Source organism: Neovison vison, chromosome 4 (assembly GCF_020171115.1).
Source record: "Neovison vison isolate M4711 chromosome 4, ASM_NN_V1, whole genome shotgun sequence".
Taxonomy (NCBI): domain Eukaryota; kingdom Metazoa; phylum Chordata; class Mammalia; order Carnivora; family Mustelidae; genus Neogale; species Neogale vison.
Window position 1 is genome coordinate 193,991,753 of NC_058094.1, and position 18,579 is coordinate 194,010,331.

The 18,579-nt window shown below is 40.9% G+C and overlaps 1 protein-coding gene across 4 annotated transcripts in view; it reads right to left on the bottom strand.

Annotated features, from left to right (window-relative positions):
• DOCK4 (dedicator of cytokinesis 4) overlaps positions 1–18,579 on the bottom strand; it is a 430,453-nt gene that overhangs the window by 11,231 nt on the left and 400,643 nt on the right. For 3 of the 4 annotated variants that reach the window (XM_044246396.1, XM_044246394.1, XM_044246393.1), the window contains 7 exons: positions 9,350–9,526; positions 8,513–8,596; positions 4,693–4,812; positions 4,233–4,354; positions 3,786–3,906; positions 2,657–2,738; positions 2,379–2,488 (listed from right to left, as the gene is read on the bottom strand). In XM_044246396.1, the coding sequence (XP_044102331.1) occupies positions 2,379–2,488; positions 2,657–2,738; positions 3,786–3,906; positions 4,233–4,354; positions 4,693–4,812; positions 8,513–8,596; positions 9,350–9,526 (816 nt within the window). The remainder of the gene's footprint in view (positions 1–2,378; positions 2,489–2,656; positions 2,739–3,785; positions 3,907–4,232; positions 4,355–4,692; positions 4,813–8,512; positions 8,597–9,349; positions 9,527–18,579) is intronic. The other variant, XM_044246395.1, reaches the window with a different exon arrangement.

Here is an 18,579-nt window from a genome sequence, read left to right on the forward strand (position 1 = left end):
GAACCAAGAATTCAATTATATTTAAGGAAAAAAGGGGAGAAGAGTCCTAAGTTTAAGAAGTTTGTATTCAATTTTACATGTAAGTGGTAAATAAGTTTTCATAATACAATGGAGGAAAAAACAGTAAGCAGCGGTTAAGCTATGGTGCTCTTTATAAATAAGAATGCTAGACTGGCAGTATGAAACATAAGAATTAAGAGATATTAGCTCAAAAAATCTCTAGTGAATGGACATGTGTTGAGTCCTAGGTTAAAAACCCGAAATGGACACTATTCTGCGGCTTTTAACCCATGAAGATGCCAGTTTTACATGGTTCCACCTAATACATTAAAAGAAAAAGGGCAGGGACGCCTGGGTGGCGCAGTTGGTTAAACGACTGCCTCCGGCTCAGGGCGTGATCCTGGAGTCCCGGGATCGAGTCCCACATCAGGCTCCCAGCTCCATGGGGAGTCTGCTTCTCCCTCTGACCTTCTCCTCGCTCATGCTCTCTCTCACTGTCTCTCTCTCTCAAATAAATAAAATAAAATCTTAAAAAAAAAAAAAAGGGACTTAAAAGAAAAAGGGCAGGACCTTAAAAGTAGATGCACCATAGCAATGTGTATTATAGGGGTTTTGGCAATGACACACTGCTTCACATTTTACCAAAAGCAGAAAAGCCGGAGGCTAATCAAGGAAGGCTTTCAGAGTCCCCCATGCTGGCAACACGCGCGCTCCTGGAGCAGATGGAACAAAGTGTGAAATTCCCTTGCAACATCAAGTGACAAAGGGAAGGAAAACTGGTGAGCTGGTTCAGCCAAACGCACTCAGAGAGAATTTCTGCGAGACAGCAGTGTGGCGCAGAGCAGGCATCCTGGGGCTTTCGGGAAGATTACACAATCAGCAAAGATAAACCAATCAAGCCACAGCCCACTCGCTCTCATCCATTTCCAGATGCAGCTACAGACTTCTGCCAGGGTGGTGTAGAAAAACAGAAAAATTAGCTGGAACATAAATGAGTACTGTTCTCCGCTCCTAAATTATTCCCAAATCATTGGCAAAATGCAGGGCTACCCAAGAATCTCCACGTTGGAAACCACCCTTCACAGCCCCTGAAGTGCCCAGAGAGCCGAGCCCTTGGCCCTACCCTCACCTGGACTAAGAGGGATGGACGTGGGAAACAAAGGCAGAAGAAAAATTACTAAATTTCCTTACTACCTACAGCCCATTGACACATCCTTGAAATGGGGAGAGAACATTCCTCTAGCGACTCAACTGCCTACATGTTGACACTTGGCTAAGGACAAAAGGCAGTCCTAGCCTAATCCCTCCCCCCACCCCTGGCCCCTAGGATCCCGTAAGTCTACTTTAACATATAACAATTCTTTTGGAAACGTCCTTTATCTCTAACCCCTTCCCCGCAGATACATGTTGGCAATCATCCCACAAGCATATCACCCACCGATATACATCGGAACCTCTCATGACTCATGTTTTATTAGATGGTAATAAATGACCTTTTCCCAACAATAGCTCGTCTCCTCAAGGTCCTGGAAACCTTGCTTCCAAATTCCTTAGAGACTTACACTATCCCTAAGCCCCTCCCAACTTGAAAGTCTATAATGGGCCACTCCTCATGACCCGGGGGGGAGCAGCTCTTTCTACCTCTGTGTCCTACCCCTGTTCTTTAATAAAATCACCTTTTTGCACCCAAGATATCTCAAAAGTTCCTTCTTGGCCATCCACTTCGAACCCTAACATCTTTCCTATGTCAGGATCACTTCAACCTCAAGTCCTGGCAAGAGCTGAGGACCATGGGCCTTTACTCCTTGGGGTACAGGGAAAGCCTGGGCCCCCAGCTGCTTTTCTCTCAACACATTCAAGAATGGCAAAGGTGAAGAGAAATTGTCCTTGTGCTCCTGGGTACCTCAGAAAGGAATCAAGTGAAGTTCTCTCAAACTAGGTAGCGGCCAAAAGAAAGGCTGCTGGACGGATCATGTTTCTCCAGGGTCTTTGGCTAATGGAGAAAGTCGCTTGAAATTCCTGGTACACACACACAAACACACACAGACACTCCAGCTCATTCACCTAATTACCCCTTGCCCTGTTTAAACAGCAGCAGTGAACTAGAGAGCGAGGTCAAGGAGGGAAGAATCATTTCCCATTTTCTGCTCCGCTCGACTGCTCAGGCAACAATCTATGTATCTGTATCAGAAATATGGCTCCAACGGAAACTGTGAACAACAGGCATGGAACAGAGGTTCACTCTTCACTCAGATCGACTTGTTGTCTAACAAAGCCCATCTGGTTGCCTCTGGCAGGTACAGGGTTTTTCCGCAGAGATATGTAAGCAATTCCAGACATCGGCTTGTTTTCTAGGATCTCCGTCCCCCAAGGACTACCTGAGAAGGTTCCACAGGTGTTGGGTAGATGGCACTACACGGTCTCTCTCTCGGGGACAGGCAAGAGTTTTCTCGGGAATGTTTGTGTTTGTCAGACAACAAGGGGGAAGCTGGGAAGAGAAGAAAAGGAAGGATCGTCAGGGTGAGGTGCTGGACCTGCCTGGGCTCGTGTGCCGTGGACAGGGCTCGTGTGCCGTGGCCGCTGGCCATCCTTCAGGAACCCGAGGGCCACAGCTCCCACGCGGCACCCTGGGTCAACCCCACACCCTGCCACTGACCTCTGGCGCTCGAGGGGGCAGAACTTGTCACATTAGGAGAAGCAGAGTGAGTCGAACTCAAGCTTGAGGTAGATGGACTTGGCTGCAAAAACACAGGAGCTGTTATCACCCACGGCCTAGAGACTCCACACAGCACGGACATACTGAAAACAAAGTCCCTGCCCTTTCCTTTCCAAGGAGCCAAAGAACAAACCAGAACAAAACGAAATGAAAACGAAAAGCAAAGGGCCATTTAGAACTAGAGAAAAATCTCTGACTGATGAGGGAGCCTGTCTGAATTAATCACGAATTTGAGATTTAAAAACAAAATACTCCGAAAAGAAAAAGAATCTGAGATTTTGACTCCGGCGAACAGAACATATTCAGGTTAGTTTCCGGGACACCCTGGGACCAAGGAGCAGGTAGCAGTGCCCTTGCCGACTGAGGGACACGTGGAAGGAAGGACTCCCAGCCGAGGCCACAGAGATAGGGGAATGCTTCTAAAGAGCAGAAGACACCTTCTTGTTTTCTTCAAAAATGTGTTCAAGGCATAAAATTGGCAGTAGGTGCCATGCCCCTTTTCTAAAGACAGCGGAGAGGGAAATTTTAGCTGCTTCTTGCTAATCAGTATAAAGACTCTATTATTAGTAGGGTCTGAATAGAATTTTGTGTGGCAGGAGTTACCCTAACTAATGTCTTTAAAAACTATTTTGTTTCTTCAGTAAAAATATTTTTATTATGAAAATTTTCTGACAGGAACAGAGGTAGAGGAATTTTATAACGGCCCTCTCAACCACGTACTATGAAGCAAAAAAGGCCACTTTGCCAGGCTAAGAGGCAGCTAGTGTGTCGCGACAGGCTCCCAGGGTCCCAAACTGAAGACGCAAACCAGAGGCAGGTTTCAACGCCAACCCTGCACAGTGTGCCTGGGCTTTCCCGTTCTTGTTCACGAGAGTGGAGGGGGCAGTTTTGGTAGAAACCTCTTTGGAGGGTCCAGAGACCAACAAAGCAGTAAGAGTGTTTAAAGCTTTGTCCTTAACATTCTTGCTCGCAGATCTGTTCATGAGCCCAGCAGACTGAACAGAAACTCTCATGATTGAGACAGAAAAGGAATACACACGACCAGACGATTAAAAAGCCAATCAAGTACCTGCATGTTAAAGACTTCATCAGAGCTTTCTGATTGCCCTGTAATATTGCTTACTTCAGCAGAAGCTTGTGAGGACAGTGAGGAGGAAGAATATCGGTTGACAGCTGGGTAACTTAATGGGCTGTTTTGGGGGAAAAAAAATGGTCATTAACTCAGTCTCTGAATTGTACTTTATCGCATGCTGGTGTGGTATAAAACCAAAGGAAAAAAAATACACATCCCATTTTGTTGTCTCCTGTTTGCCTCAATATAATCAAATGTTTGAGTTTATTTATTTCTCATGCTGTTGCTGTTTTACCAGTGACAGATGTCTGCAGCTGCCTCGCGGGTTAATTATTTCATTAAGAAATAGCGTATTTGACAAATTGTGCCATAAAGAATGAGAGAATCATTCCAGATCATCTTGTGGAGATGCCAAATTGTAAGATAATTCAGAATATGACTTACCTGCGTCTAGGAATTACCCTGGTACCATCTGGGCTCATGGAAGCAGGGGCTGAGTTTCTACACACGCGGGGGCTTCCATTAGGAAAATGGACTGGACTGGCTTGTATACAAGCAGAGAACTCCTAGAGAGGGAGTGAAGGAAATATTTTAGATGTGCAATCGTAGGGGCAAAATGACTTGTGAGGTATTTTAGCATATTGTTACGAAATCTTTATTAAGTTTAAAAAAGTTAAGTTTTGGCATTATCAAGCTTTCTCGCCCTTTTTTGTTCTCATAAGAGTTGAACAGGGCAAATAGAAGATGATGCAAAATTTTAATACTGGAGGACTCCATGGTAAGATGGTGCAGTTTGGTAGAAAAACCAAAAGATGTCACTATTGGATACTTCATCGTCGTCCCTCTAACAAAAAGCAAACCGGCAGTGGTCAGACTGCCCCCTATGGACACTTTGGGTACGTACCTGAATCCCTAAACTTGACTTCATCACAAAGAACTGGTCGACCAGCTTTTTGTGTAGGGGTCTCATATCTTGAGGTACAAACTTCTCGTGCACGGCCAAACCAAATTCCAAAATCTGTGCCTTGAGAACGAAACAAGGAAAAAACCCACATCAATGAGGAACTCCACCAAGTGACTGCTAGGGGTCAAGCACTGTACCGGGCACTCTGCATCTGCTATAGCTAATCCTCTTTACCCCACAGAGGAGCAATCCTTCATTTACAGGTGAGGATCAGAACAATCCTGCATGTACTAACAGACAAATGGGGATTCAAACTGAAGTCTTTCTGATTTTCCTGCTACCCAAAGTTTCTTTGCAGTATATTTTAGATCTGGAATAACAACCCTTTTTTCTTTTTTTTTTTTTTTTCAGTTTATTTTTTAAATTTTTTATTTCTTTTCAGCGTAACAGTATTCATTGTTTTTTGCACCATACCCAGTGCTCCATGCAATCCATGCCCTCCCTAATACCCACCACCTGGTTCCCCCAATCTCCCACCCCCCGCCCCTTCAAAACCCTCAGGTTGTTTTTCAGAGTCCATAGTCTCTCATGGTTCACCTCCCCTTCCAATTTCCCTCAACTCCCTTCTCCTCTCCATCTCCCCTTGTCCTCCATGCTATTTGTTATGCTCCACAAATAAGTGAAACCATATGAAAATTGACTCTCTCTGCTTGACTTATTTCACTCAGCATAATCTCCTCCAGTCCCGGCCATGTTGCTACAAAAGTTGGGTATTCATCCTTTCTGACGGAGGCATAATACTCCATAGTATATACGGACCACATCTTCCTTATCCATTCGTCCGTTGAAGGGCATCTTCATTCTTTCCACAGTTTGGCAACCGTGGCCATTGCTGCTATAAACACTGGGGTACAGATGGCCCTTCTTTTCACTACATCTGAATCTTTGGGGTAAATACCCAGTAGTGCAATTGCAGGGTCATAGGAAGCTCTATTTTTAATTTCTTGAGGAATCTCCACACTGCTCTCCCTTCTAAGCACTTATGTGTTGCTTGGCCCCCATCTACATTGCACAGGACTGGGAAGGAGCTGCTCCCCAAGGGATCTCTTCTCTGGATGACACTCCCTTTTCCACGATACTCTTTTCTCTTCCTTCAGGTTCTGCTGTGCCTATTCATCTCCCCCGCCGCCCACCAGCTCAAGATTTCCCAAATTTGTTGAGGAAGACATGCAGGTAAAATGGGAACAGAAATTCTATCATAGTTGCTATGCTTTTTGTTTTTGTTAACGATTATTCTGGTTCACTTATAATGCAATAAGGAGCAGCTCTAACTTAAAAAGGGAGGGGGTGGTTTCCAGTGGTGAAGTCCCAAAATAAATAAACACAAACATTCAAGTTTTTTTTGTTCTTCAACTATGAATACTGCTTCATTCCTCTGAGTGTCAGCTGCCTTTTACATTTAAAAAAAAAATGCCCCGGTACTAAAGTTGTCAGAAAAACAAATTTCATGGACTGTGAGGAAAGCATATCATACCATGGGCTTTATCACACTGGGTTTTATCTTTATATCTTGTGAATATTTAAGATTGAAAGCTCAGGTCAAATAGGACTGAACCTGGTAGGTTAAAGTGTCCAGCACTTTCTGTAGGGGGACAGGACTGTGGCAGCCCCTATCCACTGCCAGCATATCTGCATAAAGATAAAAATACCTCAGACCTCAAGGACACCTTTAAAGGGAGTAGTGAGAAAAAAATTTAAAAAAAAGTAGTAGTGAGGGTGGAGTGGATGTCTGAGGGGTAAAGGAAGGGTCTGGTGAAGGGAAAAGGGCGTGGAAGAGTTGACCTCAGGGTAGGAATCCAGTTTTTAAACACTCGCTATAAGGCAAATTCTGTTTTGTCCAAATCACATCGAAGGTTGAGTTCTCCCAGGAGTAGACCCTGGCATGGAGATGAGGATGTTTATTGAGGAGTCACCTGGCATCACTGTTTGCATGAAGCAGGCACAGAAGCAGGACTGACTAAAAAGAATCTGGGAACATGGCAGTCATGTCAGCCTCTGCCCACACCAGGGGATCTCTGGGCCTCAACCAGGCTGTGAGAGTTGTCCTGTGTTGGGCCCAGATGGCTGGGCTGTTTCTTCCTCAGTCACCGGATGTGGGACCGCCAGGAAGGTGGTGATGCTGGGCCAGGTGGCATTCGGCAGCTGAGGCAATGGCTGAAGGACCAGAGCACCAACAGTTGTCTGTCGATGGCCACCACTCCCAGCAGCTGGCTCAACAAGTCCTTTCTGGAAGAGCCCTGGGGCAGAGCATCTCCGAGGCCCCTAGGTAGTTTATCTGAATCACCTCACAGAGGTCCAGCCGAGGACGGTGGCCTCGGCTAGCCTAACCGCCCACTGCTACGGTCTCAAAGAGATGGTGTGATCGCCCAAAGTCACATGGCAGTCACTTGTACCGCTTATCCTATGACAGAGATCTAAAGTCTCCTATACCAAGGCTCTTTCCATAAGGCCCTATGAACATCAGACAGGATGTGGAGGAAACAGAAGTTCCCAATTTATTTTTCTAGAGAGTCTTCTTGGCCCTTTTAATTTTAATGCAGGGGAAAGAATTCAGTCAGACTGAACACCAGTTGAGTCCTGCAGTGAGGCAAGCCTCTCGCTAGATGTACTCAAGTTAAATACTGATTTTTGAATATCAACAAAGGCCACAGTCATTCCATAATCCTAAGAACTGGATAAACTAACTTGCTCACTTCTAGTATCTACATGAGCCCCAGGGCTACATCCAGAACTTAGCTTATTCTCGATTTCCTTGCAGGTCACCTTGTACTCTCTTTGGCAGCACATATACTAAAAAAATCCTTGCAGGTCACTTTAAAGTAACTCCTTTCTTTTTTCCAGAAGCTGCATAACTGACCCTCTTCCAGCCATGGTACCTGTCCATGGCCACTTCTGACTCCCCAGTATTAAGTTCTGTGGGTTAAGCCTGCAGAGCATAAAATGATGAAAATCAGATCCAACCTCATCATTTTCTTACCCAAAAGGGCATGCCTTATTTGTTGATTAATTTGGTATTATCAAGTAGAAGGAGATGCTTTGGTCACATTTTTTCATATGTATTCCACTGTTATAGGAGTGTTGAATGTTCTTATTTCCTATTTACCTCAGCCTCTTAACTACCACGTCTCCCACCTAGGTTTTCCAACCATTTTCAGGCCGAGAGCTAGCTGCAGGAACACAGCAGGCAAGAGATTACTCTAGTTCTTTGTGCTTGCTGGAACTATATAAATAAAAACAAACTATGCTTTTTTGGAATAGAAAATGATGCGTTTGTTATCTCATTTTGTCCATATCCTATCATCGATAGGCTTAGTCTTTGTTTTAAAGCAAAGTCTATTGATTGCCCCTTCGCAGGAATACTTAAGTAAGAATCTCATTCCTTCCCTCATTCATTTACCTATTCATTTATTTTCAGTTGGCCTGAACTTACGTGAACCCAAAATTTTGAGTGAAAAGTTGGCACCAAGCCTACAGCAAGCCTTTAGGGAGAGAATGTTCAAACGGTATTCCAAGAAACTACATGAAATTGTCTCTCATAAGGGGCTGCCATAATTTACTCACTGTTAAATTTATTTTTGCATTGAACTGGAGAGTAGATTTGAAAATGAGCAAGTTGGAATACATTACAGACGAATCTATAACCTTTGGCTGACTGCTTCTATTAGAACACTGATACAGAAAACCAGGGAGTTGGGTCTCTGGGTAACCATGCATATCTAGGCAGGAAAGAGCAGGTGACCGGCTTCTGTCCCCAACTTACCTGCTCAAGCATCAGCTCTCTTAACCGTGCAATTTTCTCTCCATCCTCAGGGTGACTTAAGATATATTCTTTGACAAAAAATGCCTAGAAAGAGAATGGAGAGTCAGTTTACTTCAGGAAAGTTAAAAAGTGAGAGACACAGCTGCTTCTAAAGGCCTGGCATCTTGGAAGAAACACCACTGTCAACCACATTTGAAGGGCAGGAGGAACGACTCCTACTGTGGGCATCTGGTCAGAAAGGGAATACAGGAAAGGATTGTTTAAGGGAGAGCAGCAATTGTGTAAATAGGTATCTTTGGTAAAGCAAGCAAACAGCAAATCCAAATCAATAAGCATTATATCCTAAAATAAAGTGCTTTAAGATTCAGTGTGACAAAAATGGTGGCCTCTCACCTCCCAGGCTGCTGTGGCTTTCTGTTTAAAACCACAAGGGCAGATGAAAAGTCCGTTTAAAGTATCTTCTAAACAAGATGAGACATGTCTATGCCTGTGAACCTCCTTGGTCAGGGAAATGGTTTAAGGTTGACATTTATTAAGTAATTTTTATAACCTGATCACTTTATTTAACCAAGAAAACACACACACACACACACACACACACACACACACACACACACACTCTTTATCCTCTTATCCTCAAAATACCACAGATTGGAAAATGGTGTTAACTAACTGTGCATTGCAAATGACTATCTGTTTCCTCTATTTAACCAAGGACTCTGTGTCAGTTGTAACCCTATATTAGCGTGGGGATTTGTGTATTTGTTTTGAAAAAAGACTTCTGAGGCCCTAAGAAATCAATTTAAAAACTTTCAAACAACAATACCTAATCCTTACCTCTTGATACCTGGAAACTCCACCATTAACCGCAGCATCTATAACTCCATTCAGGCACATGGTCAAGGGATTAATATTCTGCATCTGTCTTGTCTGACACTGACTAATCAGAGTCTTCAGCTGCTGATTCTTATTTTCCAACACTTCAATTGCATTTTCCAGAGGACTCATTTCTACCTGAGAAGCAAATGTACATAAACATATTTTGGATTTTGTGACATTTAAGAAGAAAGTAGATTATCCATGCTCTGAATTATCTGTGCTTGCCCTTGGCTCCAATCAGTATCTCCACCAGGGGCCATACTGTAGACTAGACGAGGATGTGGAAGACAAATCAGTTGTTCATTCAAAGGTCTGGAAAGTGAAGGTGATTATACTGAGTGGCTGAAACGTGGCAGGGATAATCAACAACCATCACCCCTATATTAGCACTGCAAGAAGCCATATAATCCTTAAAAGAAAATCCGAGGATCTCATGTCTGTTAAAACTCATTTTTCTTTTCTTTTGAAGGACTAAATATTCAGGGGCCCTGCATATTATTATCACCTTTTTAGTTGCTTACTTAATGCAGAGCATCACAGGAGATACAAAGATGCATTTACAAATCCTCTGATGTCAAGGAGTTTCAGCCCAGTTGGAAAGATGGGACATATGCCCATATGGACCCCATATGCACATATAACAGCACCATAAGGTGGCACAGGATGGTACTCGGTTGGGAGTTATGGAAAATAAGATAATCGTATATGCTGTAGGATCTATTTGTTGAAGGAGAGCCAAACAGAATTATAATGATTTAAAAATTCTAGGTTATATGGGGAACCTAAATGTGAAAATGATGAAAGTGTTCTTCAAATGTTGAACATTGTGGCCATTACTGTCATTGACATTCTCTTTGAAGAGAAGGTCTGCCAAGTTCTTAGCTGTAAAGAATTCAAGCTTACAATAAGCACATTTAAATATTGGTTTTTTTCAGTTAAGGAAACAAATTAGATTTTTAAAGGTCACTTACATCATCTTCAAACAACACTGAAAAGTACCAGACTAATTTGACTATGTCAAAATTAAGATTATACATTCATTAGGAGGCATTATGAAGAGAAGGAAAGATAAGCAAGAAAGGAGAAGATATTTATAACATATAAAACCGTCAAAGAGCCTATGTCCAGAATATATAATGAACTCTCAAAAACAAGATGGCAAATGGCAAATGACCCAGTGAAAAAATGAGCAAAGCCTCTACATGGACACTTTATAAAGGAAGAAATCCAAATGGCCAGTAAATACATGAAAAGGTGTGGAACCTCACTTGTAATCAACAACATGAAAAATACCACCACAGTAATCAAAACATCTACATGGATACTTTACAAAGGAAGAAATCCAAATGGCCAGTAAATACATAAAAAGGTGTGGAGCCTTACTTGTGATCAACAACATAAAAAACGATACCACAGTAATATACTACTAAACACTCACTAAATGACAAAAAAAAAAAAAATAGGACAACAGCAAATGATGGTGAGAATATGTTTTAGACTCTCTCAATTTTGGCTGTTGGTAGTTCAAATCGTTTCGAACACTTTGGAAAACAGTCTGGCATTATCTACTAAAGTTAATGATTTCTTTACTATATTTCATGGTCCTACATGCAGTTCTATGTAGGCCTATATCTGGAAAAAAAAAAGCGGAGTAGGAGATGTATTTAGATGTGTGTGAAGAAAATGTTCGTACAAAAATGGTCATAAATGTCTCAAAAACCCCTGTCTGTTGATAAGAGAATGCACAAATATATCGTGGTATGTTCACACAATGGAATAGCACCTAGCAATGCAAACAAACTTCAGTCACAGGTAATAACATGGACTAACATTACAAATAATACTGAGTGACAAAACCAAATTAGAATATACACACTATGATACTGTTACATAAAGTTTGGAATCAGGCAAAACTAAATTGACTTGTTTTAGAGAAACAAACTTAGAGGATCAGCCAAGGAAGGGAATGTATACCATAAAAGTGAGGACAGTGGTGATGTAAGAGAAAGGGAGTGAGTTGTCACTAGAAAGGGGTACATGAAAAGCCTTTAGGGTGCTAGTAGCAATGTTCCCTGAGCGCTGGCAAGTGGGTATTTACTATTTGTGACAATAAACATTTGTTTTATAAGCACAAAAGCTGAACCAGAAAGTAAAAGGCTGAGGACTCGGATGGACTGAAAGTTAAAAAGACATCTTAGAAAGCAGGGCAGGGGTTGGCAGGGACTGGGGAGGAGGAAGAGGGGAAATGGTCAGTGGGTATAGAATTTTCGTTTTGTGAGATGAAACTGATCTGTTGCGTAAGAATTCACACATAGTTAACTTTGTTGTACTGTACACTTAAAAATAATTAAGATGGAAAATTTTATATGTGTTTTGGCCAATGGTAAAATCATGCTCATCTTTATAAATTCAAATGCTACTAATATGAAAAAAAAATTTAAAAAGAAAACAAAATGGGAGAATAGTCCAAGATGGCAGAGAAGTAGGAGACCTTAGTTTCCTCTGGTCCCAGGGATTCAGCTAGTTATCTATCAAATCACTCTGAACACCTGTGAACTCAACCGGAGATCTAAGAAAAGAATTGCTGCAATTCTACAAATAGAAAAGCGACCACTTTCTGCAAGGTAGGAGGTGCTGGGAAGCAAATCCAAGGGGATATTTTGGAAGATAAACCGGGGGAGGGGAAAGCCTATGGAGCTACTAGAATGTGACATAGCAGGCAAGCACAAAATCTGAACTTTAAGAAGTCTGCTATGGTGAAGGACGTCCCTGCCTGAAAGCAGAGCAAAATCCTATGAGGGAGAGTGTGGTCTCAGGATCCATGGAGTCAAAGGAAGATCGGGCGACCAGTGAGGCAGAGCTCCCAGGCATCAGAGCAGGGAAGCCAGCTGTAGGTAGCAAGCCTAGGAGTGGGCTATGAGCTCGGTGCTGCCATATACGGCAAACAGCAGCAGTCTGGTGACTGCTCTCTGAGCAGGGGCCCAGCAAGCAGCAGAAGTGTGGTGAGAACCCCCTTCCTCCCCTGGGGAGGAGTGGTGCAAGTACGTATCACAGGAGTCTGCAGGGTTTGCAGACTGGAAAAGGGGTCACACACCTAAGATTGAAACACTCAGTCACAGGTTGGGTGAGCACGAAGTGTGGGTGGAGACCAGGGAGACAGGAGTGACTGACTGCTTTTTCCTGAAAGTGCACTGCAGAATGGGACCCTGAGCTTTGGGTTCTGGCACTGGAGATTGGGAAGTCACCATTTTCATTCTCATCCTCTAAAGCCAGCGCAAAAAACCTTCAGGGAACAAAAACTACTTTGAGAAGTCTGGAACCACTTACTTACCCTGGCCACTGACAAGGGTGGTATAATACCGCCCAGAGAAAAGAGACCTGAGAATCAGCACAACAGGCCCCTCCCCAAGAAGGGGCCAAGACCAAGTTTACTGATCACAGAGAACTGCAAAACTCCAGCGGTAGGGGAAAACAGTATATAGAATTCATGGTATTTTCCCCATGATTCTTTACTATTTCAATTTTAATTATTTTCTCTTTCCTTTTTCCATTAATTTCCTACTTTATCAACTCCTTTAAAAAAATCTTTTTAAATTTTCATTTTCAGAGTTACATTCTGTACTTTTAAGTACTTTGAAGTACAGAATGTAACTCTGAAAATGAAAATTTAAAAAGATTTTTTAAATGGAGTTTAAAAAACTCCTTTTGTTGCATTTAATTTTTTTGTATATGTATGTTTTTCTTTCTTTACAATTTTGAGATGCAGTTTCTTCTAACAAACAGACCAAAATACACTAAGGATATAATGTATTGCTCTGTTCTGTTCACTTGTCTGATTATATTCTCTTTTTTAAAAAAAACAAATTATTATTTTATCTTTTTTGGTTTCAGATCTCTTCTGATTTGTTTAGTGTCTATTTCTCTGGGGTCGTTGTTGCCATTTTAACATTTTGTTCTCTTGTTCATCTATTCTTTTCTGGACGGAATAACAAGATGGAAAAACTCACCTCAAAAAAGAGAACAAGAGGCAGTACTTACTGCCAGGGACCTAATCAGTATGGATATAAGTAAGATGTCAGAACTAGAGTTCAGAATAACAGCTACAAAGATTCTAGCTGGTCTTGAAAAAAAGCATAGAAGACACTAGAGAATCCCTTTCTAGAGAAATAAAATAACTAAAATCTAACCAAATCAAAATCGAAAAGGCTATTAATGAGAGGCAATAAAAAATGGAGCCACTAACTAGGATAAATGAGGCAGAAGACAGAATTAGTGATATAGAAGACAAAATTATGGATAATAAAGAAGCTGAAAAAAGATAACTACTATATCATGAGGGGAGAATTTGAGAGATAAGTGATACAATAAACTGAAACTATATTAGAATAATTGGGATCCCAGAAGAAGAGGAAAGTGGATGGTGGGATGGGCAGAAGGTATACTAGAGCAAATTATAGTGGAGGACTTCCCTATTTTGGGGAAGGAAACAGGCATTCACGTCCAGGAGGCCCAGAGAACCCCCTTCAAATAAAAATAAGTCAACATCCCACCATATAACAGGGAAACCTGCAAATCTTGAAGACAAAGAGGAAAATCCTGAAAGCAGCTCAGGACAAGAGGTCTGTAACCTACAAGGGTAGAAACATTAGGCTGGCAGCAGACCTATTCACAGAGACGTGGCAGGCCCGAAAGGACTGGCATGATATATACAGAGTGCTAAATGAGGAAAATATGCAGCCAAGAAGACTTTATTCAGCTACGCTATCATTCAAAAGAGAAGGAGAGATAAAAAGGTTCCAGGACAAATAGAAACTAAAAGAATTTGTGATCACCAAACCAGACCTGTAAGAAATATTAAAAGGTATCCTTTAAGTGAAGAGAGAGCCCTAATGTAACATAGGCCAGAAAGGAACAGAGACAATATACAGAAATAGTGACTCTGTAAAGTAATACAAAGGCACTAAATTCGTATCTTTCAATAGTTACTCTGAATGTAAATGACCTAAATGCCCCAACCAAAAGACAAAGTGTACCAGATTGGATAAAAAAAGCAAGAACCATCACTATGCTATCTGCAGGAGACCTAGATTGAAAGTGAGGGGGTGGAAAACCATTTACCATGCTAATGGATATCAAAAGAAAGCTGAGGTGGCAATCCTTATATCAGACAAATTAGACCTTAAACCAAAGACTGTAATAAGAGATGAGGAAGGACACTATATCATAATTAAAGTATCTATCCAACAAGCTTTAACAATTGTACCTATTTATGTCCTAACATGGAAGCAGCCAATTATATAAACCAATTAATAACAAAATTAAAGAAACACATTGGTAATACTACAATAATAGTAGGGGACTTTAACACCCCACTCAATGCAATGAACAGATAATCTAAACAGAAAATCAACAAGGAAACAAGAGCTTTGAATGACACTTTGGACCAGATGGACTTCACAGATATATTCAGACCATTCCAATCTAAAGCAGCAAAACACATATTCTTCTTAAGTGCACCTGGAACATTCTCCAGACCAGATCACATACTGGGTCAGAAATCAGGTCCCAACTGGTTTGAAAAGATTGGGATCTTTTCAGACCACGATGCTTTGAAACTTGAACTCAATCACAACAGGAAATTTGGAAAGAACTCAAATACATAGAAGCTAAAGAGCATCCTACTAATGAATGAATGGGTCAGCCAGGAAATTGAAAATGAAAACACAATTATTTCAGGTGGTCCAGGAGAGAAATATAGAGCAATACAAGTTTCTCAAGAAGCAAGAAAAGTCTCAAATACACAACCTAACCTTACACCTAAAGAAGCTGGGGGAAAGAACAGCAAACACAGCTTAAACCCAGCAGGAGAAAAGAAATGATAAAGATTATAGCAGCAATCAATGAAATAGAAACCAAAAGAACAGTAGAACAGATCAATGAAACTAGGAGCTGGTCCTTTGAAGGAATTAATAAGATTGCTAAACCCCTGGCCAGACTTATCAAAAAGAAAACAGAAAAGACCCAAATAAATAAAATCATGACTGAAAGAGGAGAGATCACAACCAACACTGAAGAGATACAAACAACTATAAAAACATATTATGAGCAACTATATGCCAACAAATTAGGCAATCTGGAAGAAATGGATGCATTCCTAGAGATGTATAAACTACCAAAACTAAAACAGAAGAAATAGAAAACCTGAACAGACCCATAACCAGGCAGGAGGTTAAAGCAGTCATCAAAAGTCTCCCAACAAACATGAGTCTAGGCTTGGATGGCTTCCCAGGGTAATTCTACCACACATTTAAAGAAGAATTAATACTGATTCTTCTGAAGCTGTTTCAAAAAACAGAAATGGAAGGAAAACTTCCAAACTTGTTTTTTGAGGCCAGCATTGCCTTGATCCTCAAATCAGACAAAGACCCCCATCAAAAAGGAGAATTACAAATATCCTTGATGAACACGGATGCAAAAGTTCTCACCAAGATACAAACCAATAGGATCCAACAGTACATTAATAGGATTATTCACTACAACAAAATGGGCTTTATTCATGGGCTTCAAGGTTGGTTCAACATCTGCAAATCAATTAAATCAATGTGATACACTACATTAATAAAAGAAAGGACAAAAACCATATGATCCTCTCAACAGATGCAGAAAAAGCATTTAACAAAGTACAGCATCCTTTCTTGATCAAAACTCTTCACAGTGTAGGAATAGAGGGAACATACCTCAATATCACGAAAGCCATCTATGAAAAACCCATAGCAAATATCATTTTCAATGGGGAAAAACTGAGAACTTCCCTCCTAAGGTCAGGGACATGGCAGGGATGTCCACTATAACCACTGTTGTTCAAGAGAGTACTAGAAGACCTAGATTCATCAATCAGACAACAAAAAGAAATAAAAGGCATCTGAATCAACAAAGAAGTCAAACTCTCACTCTTCTCAGATGACATGATACTCTATGTGGAAAACCCAGAAGACCCCACACCAAAACTGCTAGAACTCATACAGGAATTCACTGAAGTGTCAGGATATAAAAATCAATGCACAGAAACCAGTTCCATTTCTATACACTACCAATGAAACAGAAGAGAGAGAATTAAGGAATTGATACCATTTACAATTGCACCAAAAGCTGTAAGATACCTAAGAATAAACCTAACCAAAGAGGCAAAGGATCTGTACTCAGAAAACTACAAAACACTCATTCAAGAAATTGATGAAGACACAAAGAAATGGAAAAACATTCCCTGTTCATGAATTGGAAGAACAGATACTGTTAAAATGTCTATGCTACCTAGAGCAATCTATATATTTAATGGAATCCTTATCAAAATACCATCAACTTTTTTTTTTTTTTAACAGAGCTGGAATAATCCTAAAATTTGTATGGAACAAGAACAGACCCCCAAATAGCCAAAGGAATGTTGTAAAAGAAAACCAAAGCTGGTGGCGTAATAATTCTGGACTTCAGGCTCTATTATAAAGCTATAATCATCAAGATAGTATGGTACTGGCACAAAAACAGACACATAGATCAATGAAAGAGAAGAGAGAACCCAGAAATGGACCCTCAACTCTATGGTCAACTAATCTTTGACAAAGCAGGAAAGAATACCAAATGCAAAAAAGACAGTCTCTTCAACAAATGATATTGGGAAAATTAGCCACATGCAGAATGAAACTGCATCGCTTTCTTACATCATATATAAATATAGACTCCAAATGGATGAAAGATCTAAATGTGAGATGGGAACCCATCAAAATCCTAGAGGAAAACACAGGCAGTAATCTCTGTGACCTCAGCCACAGCAACTTCTTGCTAGACACATCCCAAAGGCAAGGGAAACAAAGGCAAAAATGAACTACTGTGACTTCATCAAGATAAGAAGTTTTGCACAGCAAAGGAAACAGTTGACCAAACCAAAAGAAACTGACAGAATGGAAGAAGATATTTGCAAATGTCTTTGCAGAGAGAAGGCTAGTATCCAACATTTATAAAGGACTTACCAAACTCAACACCCAAAGAACAAATAATCCAATCAAGAAATGGCCAGAAGACATGAACAAGTATTTCTCCAAAGACACACAAATGGCTAACAGACACATGAAAAAAATGCTCAACATCACTTTGCATCAGGGAAATACAAATCAAAACCAAACAATAATATATCATCTCACACTGATCAGAAAGGCTAAAATTAACAACTCAGGAAACCATAGATATTGGTGAGGATGTGGAGAAAGGGAAGCTCTCTTATACTGTTGGTGGGAATGCAAGCTGGTGCAGCCACTCTGGAAAACAGTAATAGGACTCCTCAAAAAGTTGAAAATAGAGCTACCCTACAACCCAGTAATTACACTACTAGGTATCAATTCCAAAGATACAACTGCAGTGATCCAAAGGGGCACCTGCACCCCAGTGTTTATAGCTGTAATGTCCACAATAGCCAAACTTTGGAAAAAGCCCAGATGTCCATCAACAGATGAATGGATAAGGAAGATGTGAGACATATATATCTCACATCTTCTCATATATATATATATAGGATATATATATATATCCTATATATATAATACATATATATGTAGGGACGCCTGGGTGGCGCAGTTGGTTGGACGACTGCCTTCGGCTCAGGGCGTGATCCTGGAGTACCGGGATCGAGTCCCACATCGGGCTCCCAGCTCCATGGGGAGTCTGCTTCGCTCTCTGACCTTCTCCTCGCTCATGCTCTCTCTCACTGTCTCTCTCTCTCAAATAAATAAATAAAATCTTTAAAAAAAAAGAATACATATATATGTATATATAACACATATATATATGTCAACAGATGGATGGATAAAGAAGATGTATGTATGTATGTGTGTGTGTATATACACACACATACACATATATACACACATACTGCTCAGCCATGAAAAAATGAAATCTTGCCATTTGCAACAATGTGGATGGAATTAGAGGATATTATGTTAAGGGAAATAAGTCAATCAGAGAAAGATAATTATTGTATGATCTCACTGATATGTGGAATTTAAGAAACAAAACAGAGGATCATAGGAGAAGAGAGGAAAAAAATAAAAGAAGAGGAAATCAAAGAGAGAGACGAACCATAAGAGACTCTTAATCATAGGAAACAAACTGAGGGTTGCTGGAGGGGCATGGAGTGGAGA